This window comes from Musca domestica, unplaced genomic scaffold (assembly GCF_030504385.1).
Source record: "Musca domestica strain aabys unplaced genomic scaffold, Musca_domestica.polishedcontigs.V.1.1 20, whole genome shotgun sequence".
Classification (NCBI taxonomy): domain Eukaryota; kingdom Metazoa; phylum Arthropoda; class Insecta; order Diptera; family Muscidae; genus Musca; species Musca domestica.
The window spans coordinates 3034526-3057236 of record NW_026712250.1 but is presented as its reverse complement, the minus strand read 5'-3'; the positions used below and the strand labels follow the sequence as shown (position 1 = coordinate 3057236).

At 35.8% G+C, this 22711-nt stretch overlaps 6 protein-coding genes across 7 annotated transcripts in view; 3 read left to right on the top strand and 3 right to left on the bottom strand.

Moving 5' to 3' along the window:
* The first annotated feature begins 19 nt into the window (after positions 1 to 19).
* On the top strand, positions 20 to 1751 carry LOC109614309 (uncharacterized). The gene has a single exon (XM_020039726.2). It carries the CDS (start codon positions 426 to 428, stop codon positions 1656 to 1658), a length of 1233 nt encoding a protein of 410 aa, XP_019895285.2. The 5' UTR covers positions 20 to 425; the 3' UTR covers positions 1659 to 1751.
* Positions 1671 to 3880, bottom strand: LOC101899449 (titin homolog). The gene is made up of 2 exons (XM_005175497.4): positions 3318 to 3880; positions 1671 to 3258 (listed from the first exon to the last, which is right to left on the bottom strand). The coding sequence occupies exons 1-2, from the start codon at positions 3702 to 3704 to the stop codon at positions 1870 to 1872; spliced, it is 1776 nt and encodes a 591-aa protein (XP_005175554.2). The 5' UTR covers positions 3705 to 3880; the 3' UTR covers positions 1671 to 1869.
* Positions 3881 to 4033: 153 nt separating this feature from the next.
* LOC101899612 (protein KTI12 homolog) lies at positions 4034 to 5554 on the top strand. The gene is made up of 3 exons (XM_005175498.4): positions 4034 to 4624; positions 4679 to 5028; positions 5092 to 5554. Exons 1-3 carry the CDS (start codon positions 4360 to 4362, stop codon positions 5377 to 5379), a joined length of 903 nt encoding a protein of 300 aa, XP_005175555.2. The 5' UTR covers positions 4034 to 4359; the 3' UTR covers positions 5380 to 5554.
* Positions 5399 to 7471, bottom strand: LOC101898635 (carnosine N-methyltransferase). 2 transcript variants are annotated; one of them, XM_005175493.4, is made up of 5 exons: positions 7191 to 7471; positions 6884 to 7124; positions 6476 to 6630; positions 6109 to 6412; positions 5399 to 6053 (listed from the first exon to the last, which is right to left on the bottom strand). In XM_005175493.4, the coding sequence occupies exons 1-5, from the start codon at positions 7367 to 7369 to the stop codon at positions 5655 to 5657; spliced, it is 1278 nt and encodes a 425-aa protein (XP_005175550.2). In that variant the 5' UTR covers positions 7370 to 7471; the 3' UTR covers positions 5399 to 5654. The 2 variants fall into 2 exon arrangements, with proteins under 2 accessions (XP_005175550.2, XP_005175551.2); XM_005175494.4 differs by having other exon boundaries at positions 6476 to 6594.
* A 946-nt stretch (positions 7472 to 8417) lies between these two features.
* On the top strand, positions 8418 to 10021 carry LOC101898922 (protein SMG9). The gene is made up of 3 exons (XM_059122355.1): positions 8418 to 8436; positions 8507 to 8635; positions 8695 to 10021. Exons 2-3 carry the CDS (start codon positions 8597 to 8599, stop codon positions 9997 to 9999), a joined length of 1344 nt encoding a protein of 447 aa, XP_058978338.1. The 5' UTR covers positions 8418 to 8436; positions 8507 to 8596; the 3' UTR covers positions 10000 to 10021.
* Positions 10022 to 17741: 7720 nt separating this feature from the next.
* Positions 17742 to 22711, bottom strand: part of LOC101899098 (uncharacterized) — a 108262-nt gene continuing 103292 nt past the window's right edge. Inside the window, 2 exon segments of the mRNA XM_059122354.1 lie at positions 17742 to 22142; positions 22145 to 22275. Of these exon segments, the coding sequence (XP_058978337.1) occupies positions 19717 to 22142; positions 22145 to 22275 (2557 nt within the window). The 3' untranslated portion in view covers positions 17742 to 19716.

Genomic DNA, 22711 nt, shown 5'->3' with positions numbered 1-22711 from the left:
ATTATGCACCCCCACTAAAATTAGCACACCTAAATCTTTAGATAAGTAAATTTAAATCATTAGCATAATTACTTCCATTTTAGTCCTTCGATTTGGAATACGTACCCGGTGACTTCACCTCATTCAAGGATCAACATCCCACCCGAGAATCTCTATTGGAAAATAAATACAATCGAGATTACAATACAGAGCCTCCATTGAAATTGGATGCAAATCTATTGGGTGACCATGAGTGTAAATCTCCACCAAACAACTGTGAACCGCCACCATTAAAGCTTACGCCAATTTTGCCTCAAACTTCGGCCCTGGTCACTTCAAATCTCTCACCACGCATACAAAATTTGGATTTGCTCGATAACACCTTAGGTAAATTGAATGACACACAATTTTCTTCAAATGTCTTCGAAGACGATTCGACGGCGAAAATGAATGGAACACAAACCATAACAGGAAAACCAAATGAACGTTGTCCATCACCCGTAGTTCCAGCCCATACAAATTTTGAGTTGGCCAGACGTATGCATCAGACGAATTTAATGCACAACCCCCTGCCGGACTGTGTAGCTGATCTTGCATTTCGAAGACTACAAATTACCGGGGATAATCCTGGTTTGGCTTTGGACATTGAACCCATAGCCAGTGGGGTTGGAGTTAAAACCCACAACGCCGGTCCCACGCATTGTACCAAAATGAAAGTGTATAGACCTCAAACATCAGGAGTTGTACCCAGAGCATACAATAATAGTGACAATTTTAGATCCTTTTCTGCTGCCCCATATCCAGACAAAAAAGTCGGAGCAATGGATTTGGCAATTTGTTGGGATTTACCCGCTCAAGAACCACCTCGACCAAGACACGTAGATGGCTCAAACGACTCGGCTGGTCCGGCTGTATTTAATTTTGTGAAAAGTCCACGAGAGGACCCACCTTTAAATACTGGACGTTCAGCTGGGGTGTTTACCAATACCCTGGGCGAAACTGGATTCTTTGACAAGGATATTTTAAGACGTAAGACTGATTTTGGTGGTCATCGCATACAAACTGATGAGGATTTGGATCTTTGCCGTCCCATGCCAAGAGCACGAAGTGTTTCAAGGGAAAATAGTGCTTGCAACAGGATTCAACGACTCACCAAACAGTTTCAATCAAACCCCGATATATCCGATCAAGATTATAAAACCTTGCGAGAAAAATACTTAGGGCCAGGATGTGATTTTGACTCTTCCCTTGATCCTGGTGGCTGTAAAAGGCCAGGATTTTTTAGGAGAGCCCGATCTCGCATTTGCCACAAAGTGGCACCTGAACCAAACTGTCATCGCCATTTTACGGAGAAAAGGATGCCCTGTAAAGCAGCATTTCGTGCGGGTCTACCCAGATTCAATGCAGCAGGACATTTCGTTAGTTCCGATAGTGGTTGCAGCATGGGTAGTCATCATCACCCCCATTCACAACGTGTCTTGGTAGTGCCAAAACCCCGCAATCCCTATGCGAAAAAGAACTATGACATTGACACCCTAGTGCCGCCCTTTAAAAGCTATGGTGGTGGAGCTGGAGAAGGCGGCTATCCAGAACATTGGCGCTTAACAAGCGTCTATCAACAGGCCTACAAACCAATTCAGAGCCGACGCAAACCTCTCATACAAACAGTTTACAAATGAATCTACACACACTTTTAAATGGGCATTTTATTTTATTTGATAAAGGTGCAATTGATAACTTTTGTAATAACGTACATAAAAAAATATGTAAAAGTGCAATTATTCAAAATTGAAAATATACTTAAGTATAAAGTAAGAGAAAATAACTTAGTATTATTGTAAAAAAATCTTTGGGAAAAAACGAAATGGTAAACAAATATCTTTCTTTTATTCATTGGTTGAATTCATACTCTTCATGTTTCTTGTGAAACACAGATTTCATCAAGTGATGACCCACTTCTCGTGTTGAACGACGTATGCTATTACGTATGGTGTGCTTCTTTTCATTTGTTAAATCTTCAATTTTCACATATTCAGTCTGAACTAAATCCGATTTAAGCTTCATCGTTCTCTCGCTGCCATCAATTATGGACAACTCAGTGATTTGGGATGGTTCTTCTTCCTCCAAGGGAATTCTGGACGGCTTGCGTCGTAAACTTTGACGTATACTATTTAAAATACCACCATGTGTGGGTTTCTCATGGTTTTCGCTGTCGCATGTTTCTGATTTGGTTGCCACTTGATGTCCATTGGGGTGCATTAACTTACGTATGGATCTGCGTATCATATTCTTGACATTCATTGATTTCTTTGAATTACCCTCACCGGGTTTATTGTCGTTATTGTTCCCCTCAACATTTTCCAAGGATTCTTTGCTTACTTTTAAAGCTGGGACAGATTTCGTGTAGGCTCGAACAAATGGAGCTGGTGTCTTGAAGTCAAAAGACTCGTTGGCATCTTGAATGTCACTATCAGGTCCATACAGTTCGTCCAACTCTTCCGGCTTAACGGCAATGACATCATCATCATCTACAGCAAAGGGATTATTGATACCCAAATCCAATTTGGGAACTGGAACTTCAGACAAATTAGTTTGCTCAAATGGGTTAGTCTTTATTTCCTTGGAATCTGTTTCACTTCGCACTTCCTCTATGCATTGCAATGGATTAGTGTTTATTTCCTTGGAATCTGTTTCATTCGGTTCTTCCTCTATGCGTTGCAATGTAGTTGTTTCTGTAGTTTCTTCTTCGACAATTTTGGTAACAACACCCTCCCTTATTTCTATTTCGGTGTGTGTGGTTTGTGTATGCCTCTCAACTGTTTCTTCCACTTGAACACTTTCATTAATTGGAGACATAGGCAAGTGCTCTGTAATGCCATTTTTACGTAACTTTGCCTCATTTATGCTATTTTCCAATTCCAATTGATAACAATCCAATTCTTTGCCTATGTCCATCGTCTCCTCCTCGCCAATGGATCCCAAAGACACTTTGTTGGTTTTCATTACGACTGGTGAAAATACAAGTTTTTCTGCCAAAAGCTTGGTGGGTGTTAACTGGGACATGGACATATCCTTAAAATCTATGCGACAACCTACATTGGGTACAAAAGGTAGGCCTATTTTCAATTTACAAGGCATCACTGGTATATCCTCTTTTGCTGCTGGTTCCCTTTGTATCTCGAAGGGATTTTTGGAGGCCGGAACATCCTGAGTTTTTAAATTCAATGCCGGATTAACAAAGCAATTGGAATTTCCCAAAGGAATACTTTCACGCACAACCTTAAAAAATACGAAAAGAAATTTCATAAATGCCATGTAAATCATTACTCTCCACCTACCTCATATGGATTGAATTGTTTTTCCGGAACATTTATATTTAATGCTGGGTTTTCAAAACAAGCTGCCTCGGCTGGACGTTTCTTTTTCTTTGGTGGTTTGCGTAATACCTCGTAGGGATTAGCAGGCACTTGCTGTTCCTCTGCTGCATCATCCTTATTTTTGGCTATATCAGCTATAGACTTAATTTCCAGGCCTGCTGCAAAGGCAGCAGCATTTTCTTTGTTCAGCCGCCGTTTGGCTAATATTTTTTTCGGTGTAGAACTGAACGCTTCATTTGTGAAGCCTGCCGTTTTGGTAAGAATTTCCTCAGGGATTGTTTGCTGGCGCTTTCGTTTTCTCGATGGAGTTATGTTTGGATCCATTGAGAGATTTAATTCAGCAGTCATAACGTGAAAGAATTTATAAATAATTAAACTTTTATAGATATTTGTATTTAATTAAAACAATTAACGACGAAATAAATTAGGTGCAGCTGTTCGATTTGAATGGGCAGAGCAAATGCGCGCTTGGGACAAATAAGAAGGCAAAACATAATGCTCTGATAAAAAATAAACGAAAAGCAAAATCTACGAGAATCTATGTTGTTTACAAATGAGACATGAGGAACTAGAAAACTTCCCAACTACTATTTTTAGGGGTGGTTTAGGTGGGTTCACATCTCCGCATTTATGTGTACGGAATAATGGTAAACAGTTGGCTGATATGTTGGCGAATAAAAATCTACAACAAGTTTGCATCTGACAATTATATTGATATTTTAACCCTCTTTTCCTTCCTTTGTTATCCAGAAAAACTTCGAAATTGTGTGTCCTTTCTTCCAGCTGATTGCATTGTCCTTAATTCCCATACGTAAACAACAGACATTCTCGCAAATTTGCTCTCTGTTTTTGATTTATCTTGCTATATGTTTTGCCCTGCTTATTCGTCTCACTTGGAACGTTTTTTATTTTGGTGTTTCGAGCGAGTTCCTAGAGGGAAACCCTCCACTATCGAGTCCGAAATTAAATAGAATAAAAACTACTATAAAATAAATTAAACACAATGCCATTGATTGTAATTTCTGGATTCCCCGCTAGTGGCAAAACGAAACGTGCCTTGGAACTGAAATCGTACTTCGAAAGCCGGGGGAAACGTGTCCATCACATAAGCGAGAATAAGGCAATACCAAAAGCTGGATTCCACAAAAACGTGTACTTTGCGGACTCACAAAAGGAGAAAATGGTTAGAAGTGACTTGAAATCCGAAGCTCTACGCCTGCTGGACAAAGAAAGCGTGGTGATATTGGATGCCGGGAACTATATTAAAGGTTTGTAACTGGTTATAGCAATATTTCCACCTGTAACGTTAATGACAATTTTAGGATATCGTTACGAGTTATTCTGTGCCACAAAAGCCGCCCGAAGTACACAATGTACATTGTTTTGCGGTGTACAAAATGATCGTGCCTGGGAGTTCAATTGCAGTCGTTGCGGTGTCGAGCCAGAAGATCTGAGTAAAGTGGAGGATGAATCACTGTTAGATAATTCCAATATTGCATACAGCAAGGAGATTTTTGAAGGCTTGTGTATGAGATTTGAGGAACCTCACGGGAACTGTCGTTGGGATAGCCCACTTTTCGTTTCCTTTCCAGACGATGAGCTAGAATTTGAAAATATCTACAGTGCTCTGTTCGAATCGAAACCTCTGCCGCCAAACCAATCAACACAAAACGTAAGGAATATTTTCCTCTTTAATATGAATTGATCACTAATAGTCAATTTCCTTTTTTTCCAGCCCCCTTTAAGTTCAACAAATTATGTATTTGAATTGGATCGTTTAACCCAGGAGATTGTGTCCGATGTTCTGGCAGCAAGGAAAATTGGAATCCTGGGACCCGTCCCCATTAAAAATAGTCAAATAAAAGTCGAAATACCTGGTAATATGACTGCCATTCAACTGAATCGTTTAAGGAGACAGTTCCTCAACTACAGCAAATTGCATCATGCCACCACCAGTACACTTGACAAAGTTCCTCAGTTATTTGTTCAGTTTCTGAATTCCAACTGTGGCAGCGGCTCTTAAAGAAAACAAATTGTGTGCATTGTCGTTTTACGATTTATATATATATGTATTTTTGTTGCATAAAATTTCATTTAACTCCAATTGTTTTTCTATTGGAAGCCTTCATGGATTTGTTTTTACAAAATATTTTGTATTTGAAAAATAAAGAAAAATCAATTCAAATATGTTTAGTAAATTCACAAAAATTCGTGATTTGTCCAGGTCAATCAATTTAAACATAATCAGTGCAATCATAACAATATGATAATTCACTCCGTCCTTCTTTTGATGGCTCGCTAAGCCATACCATCGGCATCGCTTTGATTTGCCTCCATGTCGTCGCCGCCATCACCGCTGCTATTAAGCGGTTTGCGACAAATCCAAAACAGGCTTTCATATTCGCTTTTCAGCATTGAATTTGGATTTTGAGCATATTTTGTACGTACACCAGTCTTGGAGGTTAGAACTTCGAAGCCCACACTGTCGATTACATGCATTATGTCCTCGAATGTCGGTTCAATGCTATCCTCATTATGCATATCACTGAAATGATAAAGCAATGGGCCCAAATTCACCCAAATGCCACCAGGAACTAAAATTCGATAAATAGTTTCTATGAAGTCGATCACGTTGTTTGCACAATCAATGAAGAAACACGTTGCCACACAGTCATACACATCCGGAGTGGTATAAACCTTAAATGGAAATAATGGATTATAAATCTTGCAAAACATAACAACAACTTCTTACCTCCAGAAAGTCTCCTGCTACCACTGATAGTCTTCCAGTTGGTTTATTTTTAGCTGGGCTAACGTCAGGAAAACGTACAGCGGCGGTTTGATCCGCTCTACGCAAGTTATTGACCGTCTGATGGACCCAAGGATAAAGGGAATACATATTTTCGTCCGTGCAGAAGTTCAACACGAAATTCGAGGCAATTAACATGAAATATGAGAATTCATTGCCCTCACATTCATAGCCCCTGCAGGCAAGCTCATATGTTAGCCTGCCCAAACCACAGCCAGGTACCAGAATTTTCACCTCATTCTCGTTACTGAGAAGATGACAAGAATGTTCATTAGAAAATGCATTAGGACCTCTTTAAAGTCATACTCACTAGTCCTTCGGGTTAAAGTATTGCTCAATGGCTTCAATGATAGGTTTATAGGATTGGTCTCGTTCTTCGACACATTCAGGACTCCAGTCCCGTGCGATGGCTTTCAATGTCGATTGGGCCTTTAAAATGTGAAAAGGTTCAACATGCTCTTCAGACTGAATCAAAGTAGTTTTAAAGTGTAGAAGAGTAAGGAAGGAAACACGTGTGGTTTCCTCACAGGAGAGGAGGAATGGAACAAAAATATTACAACAGATCAATTTTAATTATCTACTCCACAGCCAACATAACTACACACATACACTCATTACTTCTACAAAGGACATCTGTATCAACGATAATCATTCATCTAGAACACTAGCCCTTTAAAAATTTAAGTTTCCTAAAAATCGCTTGCTAAACGATACTTACATGTTCCATTTCTTGATGGCGTATTTTAGCCACATGTCCGTCTAGGTCTCTCTGGCTCACCGAGGAGCTATCACAGAGTGGATTGTCCACCAACATTTTCTTAATGACTACTTGATTCTTGTCAATACAATCCCTAACAATACTTAAATGGTGTCGGTATTTGGACAGCATTTGTTGATGTCTTTTTGGCAGCGAGTTGAGATAACTTTCGGTTTTGTTGACCTTTGCCAGTGAATATTTGCTGAAATGAAACAAACAATGTTGGTCAATGACTGCAGATTGAGAAGCGTATTTTTTTTTGGCCTACCGATAGAATTTCAAAGCTGATATTATCTTTTGCAGATGTTGCTTTTCCTCCTCTTCCTCCTCGGGGGTTAGCAATGATGGACATGCATCCGCAGACATATTGCTGAGGGAGATCAGCGAGGATGATGAGTGTTTTCTGTTCATATTGTGGCCACCACTACCAGTTGCTACTTCCGACATAACCGAGCACGTTTTCTTTCCTTATATATCCCGAAAAATGTGCAATATGGAAAGATTTATTGGCAAACCCCCGTTATATGGATGGATGTATGGGATTGTTTACTATGTAATGACAGAGGGGGAAGAAGAAGATATGTCAAAATACAAAGATTCGTTAATGGGTGAGTTCGATCACGGGTGGGAGCATTTTTTTAATTATAATCTATTTCCCCTGGCAGAAGAATATTCTTCTACCATGCTATTACCTTTTCAGAAAAGTTTAATTATTTTTTCATCCTATTTCTCCCTATGACAACAAAATTATATATATCAAAGGATTTATTTTTAATATTTCTTTGTTTTTGTTATATAATTTTAATCATGAGGCTAGTGTCTGTTTAAGGTATTATCAGACGAAATGCATTACACGTATGTTCTGTGACATTTATTACCCATGTATATTTCCGTGTGTATGTCAAAATTGCCAATTTACATATGTTTTTTTGCAATGATTACATTTTTATTATAAAATATTTTATAAAAATTTTGAATATATAATTAATGAGTTTTTCGATGCAAATTTTATTTTATACATTTTCACATAACAAACAGAGAGTATGTGGGCCCCTTAGTGATAGAAAAATACAAATGTGATTTACTTAAGTCTAATCTGCATAGATTCCATCGAAAAAGAAGAAATCATAAATGAATGTATTGCAAATTTTTCTATTACAATGATGTACATGTGTACCACGATGTATACTTTTATTAAAACAGTATTATTGATTGATAATTTTAATAAGAAGGTTGTGTCATGACTGTGAAAGAAGGGCTGGACTTACTGTGTCATCTTGTAAATGCACCTTGGCCTTACTCATGTATTTCTCTACTGAAAATGACGTCCACATATTCCACGATATGTATAACATTTACATAAATGATAAATTTAGCATTACATTTGTAAAAACATTCCGTCTAATGGTCCCTTTAGCGGAAAGCGAAATAATAATTGTAAAACGTCAAACATGCCAGCTGGTGTTATCAATCTTCAGTGGATAGCAGTATGTTTATTTTTTTTTCCTCAAATTGTAAATATACATTTTTGTTTTGATTCCATATTTTTATTACTATTTCATTATGTCGCCCATTCGTTTCTAGTATTTCTCCGGAAGAAGCAAACGTTGGAAGTTTGGGACTAGATCCATAATTACTTTGCAAATCTAATAAAAACATTAAATTCTACCAGAAATGTCTGATAATCGAAGACGACGCTATCGTAAACCAAAGGTAAGAATGAATGCAACTTCACTTCCTCATTGTCTCATTGTTCTGATCCCATTTCACAGGAAGAAAAAAAGTTGGAGGTTCAACCGAAAATCTTGCTGAAATCAAAAACCGAGTCGAAAAATGATAACGAAAATACAGCTTCCGGGTCCCATGCAAAACCTCCGGAACAATCCTCGAGCGTCCAGATACCACATAAAACAATAATCTTTCAAAAATCATCTGCCCAGAGCCCGAACATTAGTCCCAATATAACAGTGCAACCACAACCGATTACCACAACGGATGCACAAAACATTGTGGAGCCTGTCTACCAAATGAGTCGACCAGCCACGGTGATATCATCGACGGGCACAATCAATGTGGGAACAAAAAAGCTGCTAATGAAAGCCAACACAGACTTCTTGGTGGTGGGAGTTGTGGGTACTCAAGGTGTTGGCAAATCATCAATTCTAAATCTCTTGGCAAATGAGCAGGAAGATTTCGACTACTATCGCAAGGTGTTTGAGGAGGAAGATTGTATTTTTCCCACCAAGCTGAAGGCTAACAAATGTTCCGCTCGTTCGAGGACTGAATCAACACATCTCTTTATAACATCGGATCGCATGATTTTATTGGATACACCCCCAGTAATGTCGAATGCCTACAAGAAAGATCTGATTAACAACGAATTGGAAGATCTTGATAGCATTATAACCTTAATGTCTGTGTGTCATTTGCTTATTATTGTTCAAGATGATTACTTCAATTTGAGTTTTTTGAACCTATTGAGATTGGCCGAACTAATGAAACCCTCGGCACAGGACATCAAATCGGGATTTCTGTCAGAATATTTCCCCAATGTGATGTTTGTGAAAAATCGGGCCAAACGTTTGGATTTTTCTCCTGCCAACAAAGCCTGTTTGGATCAAATGCTAAAAGCCTTCTTTAAGGATTCCAAATTGCGTATATTTAGAGGTCAAATTAGTGATTCATATCCATTGCCAGCGGCCAATCCATCTACCAATCAGAAAAACAAAAAGAATCGTAACCCAGAAATGGAATGGGAAGTTAATAGTTTCCTATTTCCCGAAGTTGCAGCCGAGACGGCCACCACTTATCATGATTCGATAAGTGAAATTGTACAGAGATTTCGTACACAAGTTTTTACCACACCCCGAAATCCAATGTATTCGGGTCCCACTGAATTGAGTGAAGAAATTTGGTTTGATTGGCTGACAAAGGTGTCGCAGGACAATCATAATTTCTTTTTTAGTACGTACGAATATATACACAGTAAAAATTTGGATGCCGGGGCAAGTGAAAAACTTAGTGGTGGCATTGTGGGCTCTGGTGGTTTTAAGGATGTTGATAATTGGAGAGAATAAAAAACAAGTAAATAAGAAAGAAGATTTTTATTTTTAACATACTTTTAGGCGGACAAAAAGTAGACTTGATAAAGAGGATGAAAAAAGTCAGTGTATTGGAACAGTAGTAGAATATACCGCCGATACGAAGTTGTAAGATGTTCGGAAAGTCTTCGGAGAAGAATGCGGTCGTTGCAAATATGAACTTGTACTAGATGTTGTAGCGAGCACGGATCAGTGACTGATGTTTATACTCTGAGGCACAGAAAAATACTCGAGAATTTGTGGGGACAAAATTTTTTTTAGTCTTTTCGGACCTTATTTCTGGGAAAAAATGTGTCAGGTCTGTCTGTCTATGTAATTTTGTAAACAAAGTACAGGTCACATTTATTGCCCAATCCAGATGAAATTTTGCTCAAGTCATTTGTTTGACCCAAAGACAAACCCTATAGAAATTGGAGATAATCGGTTAAAATTTACATATGACTCTCATATATATCTTCATCCGATTTGCCTTTTATTGTCTACCAAACGTGTAATTTCAGCCCCAAATTAAGCCTGGAAACAAGTATGCCAAATTTGATCGAAATAGGTTCAGATATAGCTATAGCTCCCTTATGAATTTTCATTAATACTTTCTTTAATGGTTTTCATTTTCCAATGTTCGGTCATGTTAATAGAAAGACCCACACCACATCCCCCCAAAAAAAGAAAACTCTTTTGTTTATATTTTTATTTTTTTCATTGAATTTCTTTGTTTTATTTCTTCTTCTTTTTCCATTTCGTCGTAGTTTTTTTTTCTCTCTGGTTTTACTTTAACATAATTAATTTCTTCTTATAATTTCAGATAAACATGTATGTATGTTTGTCGGTTGCTTGTTTGCTTGGTTGGATTTATGTTTTTTTTTGTAGTTCAAAATATTTTGTTAGTTTTACTTTTGCATAGAAGTTTTGTTGTTGTTGCTGTTGTTTATCTTCCTTTGGAAACTTATAAACTAATTGTTGGAGCATAATGCCTTCGGTTTCGTTTAAAAAATGAAAACTGCTAAAAAGTAAGAAATAAAAACAAAAATATATAAAATTATAATAAAAAATACCTTTACAAAAACCATCCATTGAGTGTTGTTTTTTTAATATCGATTTTTTCTGTTTTATTCTATTGTTTTTTTGTTTTATATTTTCTGTTTTGAATTGTGCATTGACCTGGGGAAATTTTTCTTTTTGAAATTATTTCAAAAGAAAAAAATAATTAACAAATTTACAATTTTATTTCTTTGTTTTGTATAAGACTAACAGTTTAACTAGTTTTGTTTTTTTTTAATTTACTGAAATATTTAATGGATTTCGTTACTGTGTTATTTATATTAAAAATTTGTTATACGCTTTTTTTAGACTGTTTTGAAAATTTGTTTGTAATTTTAACTACCCAATGTGTAATGCCGGGGGATGAGTGATGTGTCTGTCAGGGATCAATGGAGGGGATTTGTTTTTGGTATTTATCTTGTTAGACATGTCGATAATGTATGAAATGTTTATTTTTTATGTTGTTGTTAAAGTAATTATCCATCATCATGTTGTTGGTTTTCTTAAAATTTTTAATTTGTTTTTAGTTTTTGTATAATCAAAAATTGAATCACTAACAAGAATTGGAGTTTTATAAACATTGTTTTTGTTTTTTATTATTATTTCGTTTTTTTATTTCTTACTTTAATTTCATTTTATATTCCTATATCATAAATCAGCTACAAGTTTGTATATAATGTGTTGTGTGTATTATATGAATGTTGTTGTTTTTTTTTATTATATATTTTTTATTTCACTAAATTGTTTATAATTATTTTGATCTAAAATGTTAATCATTGAATCGTATTTATCGTTTAATTATTTTTTCTTTCTTATGGTTTTATTTAACAACTAGGCTAGAATAATTTTCTTTTTTTTTATTACTTCTTTGTTAATTCTTTAATATCAGAATCGTAAATGTTTAAATTTACCTTTCAGTTTTTGGTTTTTCTTTCTTTCGAGTTTAAAACACCTCACCATGGAGTGGTGGAGTAGGGTGCAATTTCAAATTCTATTTCATTTTCGTTTGGTTTGTTTTGTTTTTTTTTTTTTTTTTTTGGGGAGGGCGGGGGACATAGAGGGACTTAGTTTTAGCTCCAGTTTATTCGTTTGCTTAAATTCGACTTAAGGCTATTTGATGTATGTATGTTGTTATGAAAGAAAAAACCTTTGATATCAGGTTCCACATGATCATTGTCGGCATTGTAACTCTTTATTTTCTTTTGAGGGACTGACATTCCTGTTATTTTCCTTTTTCATGTTTCTCTGTTATTTGACATTTCATTTTTATATATTTTACAACAAATATTCTTTTTTATGTATGACTATGTGATTGTTTTGTGGTTTTCCATTAAATTATTTAGATGTCTAACTATTTACAAAATTTCCTTAAAATTATTAACTAATATTTTTATGTTCTATCTAACTAGATAAATAACAATGTACAAAAATCTGGGTTTTGTGAGTTGGCGTTCTTCTCTTTTCACAATTATTTTATTTTTTTGTTTAATTCAGCAAAAACAATAGGAAATTTATTTTGTGATTCAAAAATCAAAATAATTAATGATGAATACGCGTGTTGAATGGAAATGGAGGAAAATCACTAAGAAATTAAAAATTTGATTGAAAATATTAAGTGGTTGAAAATCCAAGTAAATTTCAAACATGTCATGGTATAATTTTTATGATATTGAATTTCTTTGTGAGTGAAATGTTTTAAAAAACATTCCACCATGCTGTCATTATTTTGTTTACAAAATTTTATGATAAATTTATGGTAGAAGAATGTCAAAAAATTTTCAAATATAAGTAGATTTTTTACGATGTCAATCGGAGGTTATTATAATATGTCTTTTCAACAATTTTTACAAATTTGAACAATTTTTACGAATTTGAACAATTTTTACAAATTTGAACAATTTTTACAAATTTGAACAATTTCTACAAATTTGAATAATTTTTCATTCAAAAATTTCATTTCCAAAATTGGTTTGACAGTTCACTGTCCCAACAGCTGTGTCGATGCGTCTACTCATGGTAGAAGAATACAGGTAGTCGCATCGACACAGCTGCTGGGACAATGAACTGTCAAACGGATTTTGGAAATCTTTAATGAAAAATTATTGAAATTGATAAAAATTGTTGAAAAATACATATCATTACAACCTCCGATTTACGTCGTATAAGAAAACATATAAAGATATACTTATTTTTGATAAAACACTTTAAAATTTTTGACATATGAATGTACCCAAAAAAGCGTTTTATGTGTTCTCACCTTTAGTGTATTCAAGATTCGTTGCTTTACTTTCCTTCGGTTTCTTTTTTGTGAAAAATGATTATTCGGTGAAAATGTAAAATTGTATTTTTCAAAAGAAAACATTTTAAAGTGCACGATTCTATTAAAAGCTAGATTTTATGTAAACTTGTCACAAAACAAGAACTAGGCAGTGGAAATAAGAAGGCGTGGTAGAAGAATAGAATAGACAATGAGCTGTCAATTTTAGAATTGACTTTTTTGAATGAAAAATTTTTAAAAATTATTGAAAAATTCATATCATAATAACCTCCGATTGATATACACAAACCTACTTATTTTTGAAAAAAAAATTAAATTGTTTGACATATAAATGTTCCCCAATGTTGATGCATCTACCTGTATTCTTCTACTATGTAAGAAGGAAAATATTAGACTATGTTTACATAACATTGCATGATAATGACATGTCATGGTAGAAGAATACCAGAAGTCACATCGACACAGCTGCTGGGTCAATGAACTGTCGAACCAATTTTGGAATTACATTTTTTTAACGAAAAATTATTCCATTTTGTAGAAATTGTTGAAAAATGCGTATCATAACAACCTCCGATTGGTGTCGTATAAGAAAACTTATAAAACTCTACTTATTGTAAAAAAATTATTGACATATTAATGTTCCCAAGCGTTGATGCATCTACCAGTATTCTTCTACCAGGGTCTTACATTTTTCTTATCGGACAGTTCATATTTAAATGAACCTTGTAATAACGAAAAACGATTTATTTGTCCGACAACATCATTTTTTATCTATCTGATGTAATTACCGGCCATCAAGTATATGAATGAATATATATGCCACATGGGTCACGGGTGAGTAATGATTATGACAAATAGCGTGCATGTAAACGGAGTATAAAAAGCACGACTTAACAGGCGTTTGAATGTCCCATTAAAACGTGCAATATATGCCGCAGAGTGGAAGTGAGAACCAAAGAAAATGTCAAATTTTCAACAGCTCTCTCTTTTAAATTTTTACCATAACATACATTTAATTTTTGTGTGGCAAAATTAAAATAATATTTAGAAACAATTGAGACTTGTCTTTTCCGTTTTCTCTACTCATTTGTTTTGTTGTAAAAAAGGATGATTTTTTTAAGTTTTTTTTTAATAATTTCTATTACAATTGCCTTTCTTTTGTTTGTTTTTTTCGCATATTGTATTTCTTGTAATGTCTACGTTTTACACAATTATTTGCATCTGCACAGCAGAAAAAATGTATTACTAACAAATATTACATGGGGTTTGCTGTTTTTTTCTTTCTTTCAAATATTTATATTACATTTAATAATATTTACTGTTAATATTGTTTTTTTTTTTTTTCTTTCTTTTTGCAGTACCAGAAATATTTCTATTTTACTTAATTTGATTTCTTTTTTCATTTAATGTTAACGCAGTGGATCATATTTGTTGCTTTCTATTTTTTTTAAACTACATAATTGTGACTGTTAGTTTAATGAGAGAGTTAGTAAGTGAGTGAGAGAGAGAATAGATCATTGAGTAATGGAATTTATTAAATGACGTTTATACGATGCAGTTAATAAAACAATAATGAATCATATAAACGTCATTCTTGTTGTAGACATAGAGTTTGCATTTTTTGTTTTGTTGTTGTTACATTTGTTTCTGTGATGATTGTAAAGAGTACAGCTAATACAAGAGTATATTATTTGAATAGTTAGTTGGTTTTTCTTTTAAGAGGAATTGTGTGTGAGAGAGAGATAGAGGAAGGAATTCTTTTACATTTGTTGTAATAACGGCGATGGGAACAAGAGACAGTTTAGTTTCGTTTTTAACTATTTGTGTAAAAAACATTTGTGCTATTTGTTGCTTTTTCTTCGTCTTCTTCGGTTTGGTTTTCTTTTGTAAAAATTATTGGGTATTATTTTCGTTTATTTACAATTAAAATCAGAGAAAAATGTATTTAACAAATAACACTTATGAAATAGAAAGAGAAATCCAGAAATAGAGAGAGAGAGAGAGGGAGAGTTTTTGTAAAACACTTTGAGATGGAATCTAAGGTTATAAATAAACACTCTTAGATTTTATTAAATGCATTAACATACCTGAAATATTTTTTATTATTTTTTTTTTGTTTTTTTTTCTCTATAATTTTCATTTGTTGTAATCTGTTTGATTTTATGTTTGTTGTTGTAATAATTTTAATTGTTTATATGAATTGTATTTCGTTAGAGTACTGTATACGTATGCATGTGTTTGAATGTTTATTGTGTCATAGTTACTGTATTGTTTTTATGTTTTTGTTTTGGAATTCGTTTTGGGGGCAATTTTTTAATACCTATGTTTATAGAATGTTTTGTTTTGTAAAGCATAAATGTATGTATATGTATATATGATTCTTTTATATGTATATATAGCATGTATAATACGTATTTATATGTATGTATATTTCTTTAAAATATATAAATGCATATAACCATAAATTGTTGAACGAGAAACAGATATTTGTGAAAAAATATGAAATCATTGTACTTCACAAAATAATAAATGCAAAACATTTAAACAGGTCCTGCAAAACCTCTTCTACAAAAAGAGAGAATTCCCTTTAAAGGCTTGTTTACATATAATAAATCCACTAGATTTATTATGTGTTATGGTAGAAGAATGCAGGTAGTCGCATCGACACAGTTCCTGGGACAATGAGCTGTCAAACTGATTTTGGAATTGAAAATGTTGAATGAAAAATTATTGAAATTTGTAAAAATTGTTGAAAAATGAATATTATAACAACCTCCTACTGGCGCTTATAGATGCTTTATCTGAAGTAATTTTCTCCTTATTTCATTGTAGATGAACACAATTAGTCACATCGACGCAGTTGCAGGGACAATGAACTGTCACACAAATTTTGAAATTGAAAATTTTGAATGAAAAAAAAAAAAAAAAATTGTTGAAAAATTTATATCATAACAACTTTCGATTGGTTTATACGATACCAATGAAAGAAAAAAATTTTGACATATTCATGTTCCCAAGCGTTGATAGATCTACCTTTATTCTTTTACCATGTCTTATTTATAAATTCATGATACGTTTACATTGTACTAATTTTGGTAAACCTAGAGGATTTACTTCTAAATTTTGTTCTACATATATGAAATGAATATTAACAAAATTTGGTTAGCCCAGATAATGATCTATCGAAATAAGGTTAAGTACCGACAGATTCAAGTTTTTTTCTTTCATATCTTCTACGTCCAAAAACCAATCATATGCCTTCCAACGAAAATATCGGCTGCAAAAAGCTTAAATGTAAACTTGGTATCAGTTCCCTGTGAACTTGCATTAGCCATAGAAATGCCCATGGTAGAAGTAGCATCGAAACCGCTGCTGGTAATATGAACTGTCAAACTAATTTTTAAATTGAAAATTTTAAATGAAAAATTATTGAATTTTTTAAAAACTGTTGAAAAATTTTACAACATCCGAAGAATTTGTTGGGAACGAAATCGGAAAATTATTAAATTCATGCAGCAACTGCAAACTAGTATATATACAGAAATAAAAAAATCTCTAAAAATTAGTCCGGGTTGAACATATGTATGAGAATTTTTTTGTTGTACATTCAATGGAATTGTAAATTTGAATTAACGCGGTTTATTAAATCCAGCATAATGTAAACGTACTACGCAAACCCCAGTATCGAACAATAAAATTTTAGTCATGTATTCCCCATAACCTAAAGCCATATTAACATATTTACTTCAAGGCTGCTTTACTCTGACACCTTAATTATGATTTTTACGAAAATACGTCATTTATTTGACAATCTAAAGTAAGCGTTTTATGAAAACATGTTCGGTGTTAATGGGGCTTTTTCCAAGTAACGTAATCTCTTATCATTTAGGTAATATGCACGAGTCAACATCTTCTCCGGGGATACATTTCTCAGCTTTTGGGCAATAAAGTTAAAAAAAATAAAAAGCGCTCCATGTTTTACGAATGCTCTGTTGCAGAACCTGCAAGAATCTACTTGCTTTGCAATTGTTTTTTAGATATCATAAGTGGAAAATCGCTTATTGGAGTAAAAAGTTTTACATTCTTGCAGTACTGGAACAGACCACACATTTAATTCATCTGACTGTTTTCTGAGAAACAAATTTGGAAATTAAAAAAAAAATGTTTTTATGTATTGTTTATATTAAATGTATATTTACAAAATTATTATTTTAAATACTATTTCTTAGCATATATCACTATTTACAGTTGTATGCATTTAAATATAATATAAAATTGAACTTTATTTGATTTTTGTTGTTCTTCTGTTTTTTTTTTTTGCGAGAAAAAACAAAACAATTTCTTTTAGCTCGCCGTAATTTGTTTGCAAATGTTTATGATGGTGTTTTGTATAGTAATTTGGTTGTTGATGTTGTTGTTCTTTGTTTACTGTTTTATTTATAGACGTCACAAAAATTTGTTATTCCACGTTTGACATTTCGCAACGGTATTCATAATAATAATTTTTGAATTTTGTTTGGTTTAGTTTTTTTTTTGATAAATGCTTCCAATTTCCTTTTGGTGTGCGATAACATTTTATTTTTCTTCATCTGGCTTGTTTTTGATTTTTGCTAAATTAGATTTTTTTTGTATTTTTTTTTCACATATTATATAACAAACAATAATTAAATAATAAAAATAAATCAGGGGAATAATATTGTATATTGCAATATATTGATAAATCAAGAAAATCATTGAATTTATTGTGTGGCCATGCTACTTTAGGATTAGGCCAAATGTCATTATGTTCTCTTGTTTTGTGTGGCCATTCATTAGGTATTGGCCGTTACAAAGAGTCGAGAAGAATTATTACAATATACCATATTATACCATTTCTAAATTATAAAAAAAATATCATAAATTAAAATAAAACAATACTTAACGTAACTAAACATAGTTATTTTCATAAGCAAATGGCAACATTTAACTTAATAGTAACATCAAATCCATCAGAATAATAATACATGGGTGTTTGCGTGAGATAGAGAGTGAGAGTTTTCCTTAGAGAGAGACAGGGAAGAAATCATTAGAGCATTGCACACAAAACAATACGGAGCCAGTAATAACCAGTGGTAAAGAGTGTGAGCACGAAAACGATTTCATTTAAAAAGAGATTCCAATAAAGAGTTGGTGTTGTTGTTTTGTTTAATATCTCTTGCATGGTGTTGTTGTTGTTTGTATTGTTTTTTTAGAAGTATATTTTGTGTGTATGAGAGTGTATAAAGAAGTTTTAGCTAGGGTTTGACAATTGCCATGAATAACGGTCATCAATTTGAATTAAGTGGCCTGGCCATACATCAGTTTGGACTAACATATCATTCCATCATTCCATCATATCATCATTTGTTTACATTCAGAAAATAGTTTGTTCTGTTCTTGAGTGATCTCATAATTGGACCTTAATGACTTGAAAGAAAATTGAGTAACTCTTCTGATGTATGACCAGGTTTCTTACAAATTTAGGTCTGTAACCCCAGTTGTTTTTTTCATAATGCGTGAATGAATGACTGAGTAAATGAGGTTTTGAGGTTGTCACAATTGTAACTCCACTACATTTTTTCGTATCTAATAACAGTTAATTTCTATCATAAAACACATAAAGAGGGGATAGCTAGAAGATATGAGAGACAGATAGAGAGAGAGGCTAACAAAATACACTCTAAAAATTACACTTAAATACGTTTTCTTGTTTTCACAGCTCTGGCAGCAAAAAATTAAACAACTTTCAGCAGCTAGCTAACAATTTTTTAACAGCAATTATTTCAGGATTTTTGCAGCAAGGTGTCCAAGGTGCTCAAAAATATCAGGTAAATGGAAGTTGGAGGACATGACAGGACATATCTCTTCTTTAATTTGAAGGAATAAAACATAGTTTTACTCATCTTCAAATAAATTGGAAAATCCTTCTCCTTTGTCACGAAGAAAATTTTCCTTATTTTCCACAGATTTTTACTAAAAATATCCATTGTTTTCCAATTCCCAGCAATGTTCTTTGCAAATAATATGGTGTTTGTATGCCGCACCTTTGCCCTGCCAGCCAATTTCCCTTGTTGTTTTCCAGGTTTGAACTAAAAATATAGCTTTTTTCCAATTTCCAGCAATTGAGAGGTTACATTTGTGTTTTTCTTATCATCATCTTTATCATCATTATTATTATGAGGAAACCGTTCCTATTTTGCCGCCACCACTTTGGTTACCTTTTACCAGCCACCAAATCCAAGCCGAGTCGACCCACCATTCATCTACCATGTGGCCACATAAATGGTCTGGACTCGCTTTCCTGTGTCGTTTGGTGACCCCTCGGCAGTGGGGCTAAATTTTTATGACGTCTCTAAAAATCATACTTTGAATGTTTTTTCACGACGTTGCTGTTGTCGCTGGTGTTGTTGTTGCTGCTGTTGTTGTTGTTGCTGCTGATGATGATGATGGTGACTGCTGAGGCCACCATTGCCCATGCTACCGGTACTGGGATAACCTGCATGATCATCACAGGCATACGAGGCAATGCGATGATCACTGCGACTCCTCTCACGATCATGGCTACGCTCACCACGGTGATGGTCACCCGTCAACATGCCACCATTTCGATTCAGTTTCAAATTAGTCGCCTGCTGAGACTGGGAACGACGGTTGCCGAGCCGTTTCAGCTCGTAGTCTCGGGCATCGGCCACATCAAAGGTGGCCGATCTTTGCTGATATTTGGTTGTTGAACTTGAGGAGGTGGATATATGTGTGGATCTGGCTGGTTGGACCGTGGCATGGTGGTGTTGCGGTTCATAGGCACCCGGACAGTATTCGTCGTATTCGTGTTCATCACATTTGTTGGCGTTGTAGGTCACCGATGATTCACGCGGCTCTCGGCCACTCGAAGAGGAACGTTGATGCTTTTTGGGCGGTAAGGGGATGGGGGCGGCACAGGGAGTATTTGCCAACGCTACGGCCGAGGTGGTGGATGCTGTGGTGCACTTGGTGCGCCTCACAACATCTACACCTCCGCCGCAGCAGGCGCATTCCTACAACTCCGTCACCGAGTACATGTCGTTGTTGGCCTGGGAGCCACCACGTTTGAGGGAGCGATAATAGAGCTGTTGTTGGTGTTGGGCCTCGGCCAGCAGTTGTTGTTGCTGCAATTGCTGCTGCTGTTGCTTGGCGGTCAGGCTGCTGCTGCTGCTGTGATGGAAATTGTTGTTGGGCGTGGTGGCCGGCCGAAAGCTGGGAGGCGCCTGACCACTGTCATAAGAATGTTGCTTCTTGCCATGCGAGTCCATGTAGGCCGCATTTGACCGGGCATTATCCAAGGTTTCCGAACGTCGTACACGTTCGTGCTTTTCGCGACGTTCGCGTTCCCGGTCGCGATCCCTTTCGGGTTCATAAGAAATAATGGGGGCACTTTGTTGTTGCCTTAGGCTACTGGATTTGGGGGGCAAGGTTTGCAGAGCTTGATTGGAGTTGTGCTCACGGCTTTTGTGGCGATTTTTGGGTGGCAAACTAGGAGGTTGAAGTTGTTGTTGCTGTTGTTGAGTGGGTGCCTGAAGTTGCAGTTTGTTTTGTTGAGGCCTCTGCAGCGAGCGATACTGATTCAGATTGGCTGCACACAAAGGCTGGGGTGAAATCTTCGAGGGAGGCTGTGGCGTCTGGGTGGGTATATCGGGCAAGGGTTGATTTACAATGGAGTTGGGATTGAGCGAGCGGGGCAAGGGTAAGAGAGGCGTGGCTGCCGAATTGCTGCTTGCCGAGCTGGGCTGGGGAGGCAAAGGTCGGGAGGGAATGGTTTGAGTGGGAGGTGGAGGTGGTGGTACTGCTGTATCTTGGGCTTGTAGCTGTTGCTGTAATTGTTTTTGTTGCTGCTGCTGAAGTTGTTGTTGTTGTTGGAGTTGCTGCTGCTGTTGTTGTTGTTGCTGGAGTTGCTGCTGTTGTTGCTGCTGCTGATACGTTGAGCTTTCAATGCTGTAGACGGCAGACGGTGGCAAAATATGAGTGGTCGGTGGATGATGTTGCACTGGCAATGGCCTCTGTTGGACTGTGGGAGTTGCCGGCACCGGTTGGATCTCCTGTAATTGATATTGCTGTTGTTGTTGGTGGTGTTGCATTTGCATTTGTTGTTGCTGTTGCAGCTGTTGTTCTTTGGCATAAATACTGCCCACGCCTGTGGTACCCGGTATCTCGGTGAAGGTGTTCTTGGGTTTTGGTGGAGGCAGTGGCGGTGGCGGAGGTTGGACCGCTTGAGACGGTGGCACAATAACATCGGTTGCACCGACATTATACGACTGGGGTATACAATCCGGTTGGGGACAATAATCTTTGGAGACCGTAGCAATCGAGGGTGTCTTGGCACTGCGTAGATTCGGCGAAGGACTGGTGCCGCGCAGGGAACCACCATAGCGGACACCATGTGGCCGACCCAGGGTGGCACATTTATTCGCCGTGGCAGCGGCCAAGACATTCAGATTATTGTTACCCCTCACCGCCTTGGGTCCGATGCTTATGTACTTGGGATCGAAACGATTAAAGCTATTATTCGAAACATCCCTGGGATCCTTGTCGTCATCCAAATCCAGACCATTGCCAGTTGAACGACACACCGTGTTGGTGGTCTGCGCCGACAGCACTGAACGCAGCGAAGAGCCCGCCGAACGCGGCAGCGTGGCCGAGGCGAACATACTCTTAATCGAATTTCTTCCCAACCCATTGATGGTGGATGTGGTGATGCTGTTAAGTCGAATACTGCTACTGCCTGCATTGGAGTTGCAGGCAAGCGAATCTCAGTAAAATCGTTGGCTTCCAAAGTCTTACATTGTTTGCTGAGGGTGGCGTATTTGCCGTTGTTGGGTCCCGCCAGATAACTCGATTGTTGATGGGATGGTAGCCGTCCCAAGGTGTGATGACCCGAAGAGGATCTAGAGAGAGGGAGAGAGAGAGAAAACATTATTAAATTCCCCAACCATGAGTGAGAAAAAAATGTTTGCGAATTTGAGGTTATGGATTGAATTCTCTTAACAATAATGAATGCTTAATCCCTGCCAAGTGATATGCAAAGTAAAAACAACCAACAAAATGCCAAAAAAATAAAACCAAAAAAATTAAAAAGTTAAAGTACCACCAAAAAGCAGTGTTTATTCTCTCGATATGTATGTATTTTTTGAGGTTATGTGTAAAAAAATCAACATTACAAACAATAAATGGACAATTAAAATGTTAAACTTTTTTTTTTTGGCGAACATCAACTTCAACAAATGTGCGAATATATATGTGTGTGTGTATAGGTATGTATGTATGCATTTTATGGGTCATGTGAATGTAAACTTGTGCGTAAAGGCCTGGATTAAATGGTGC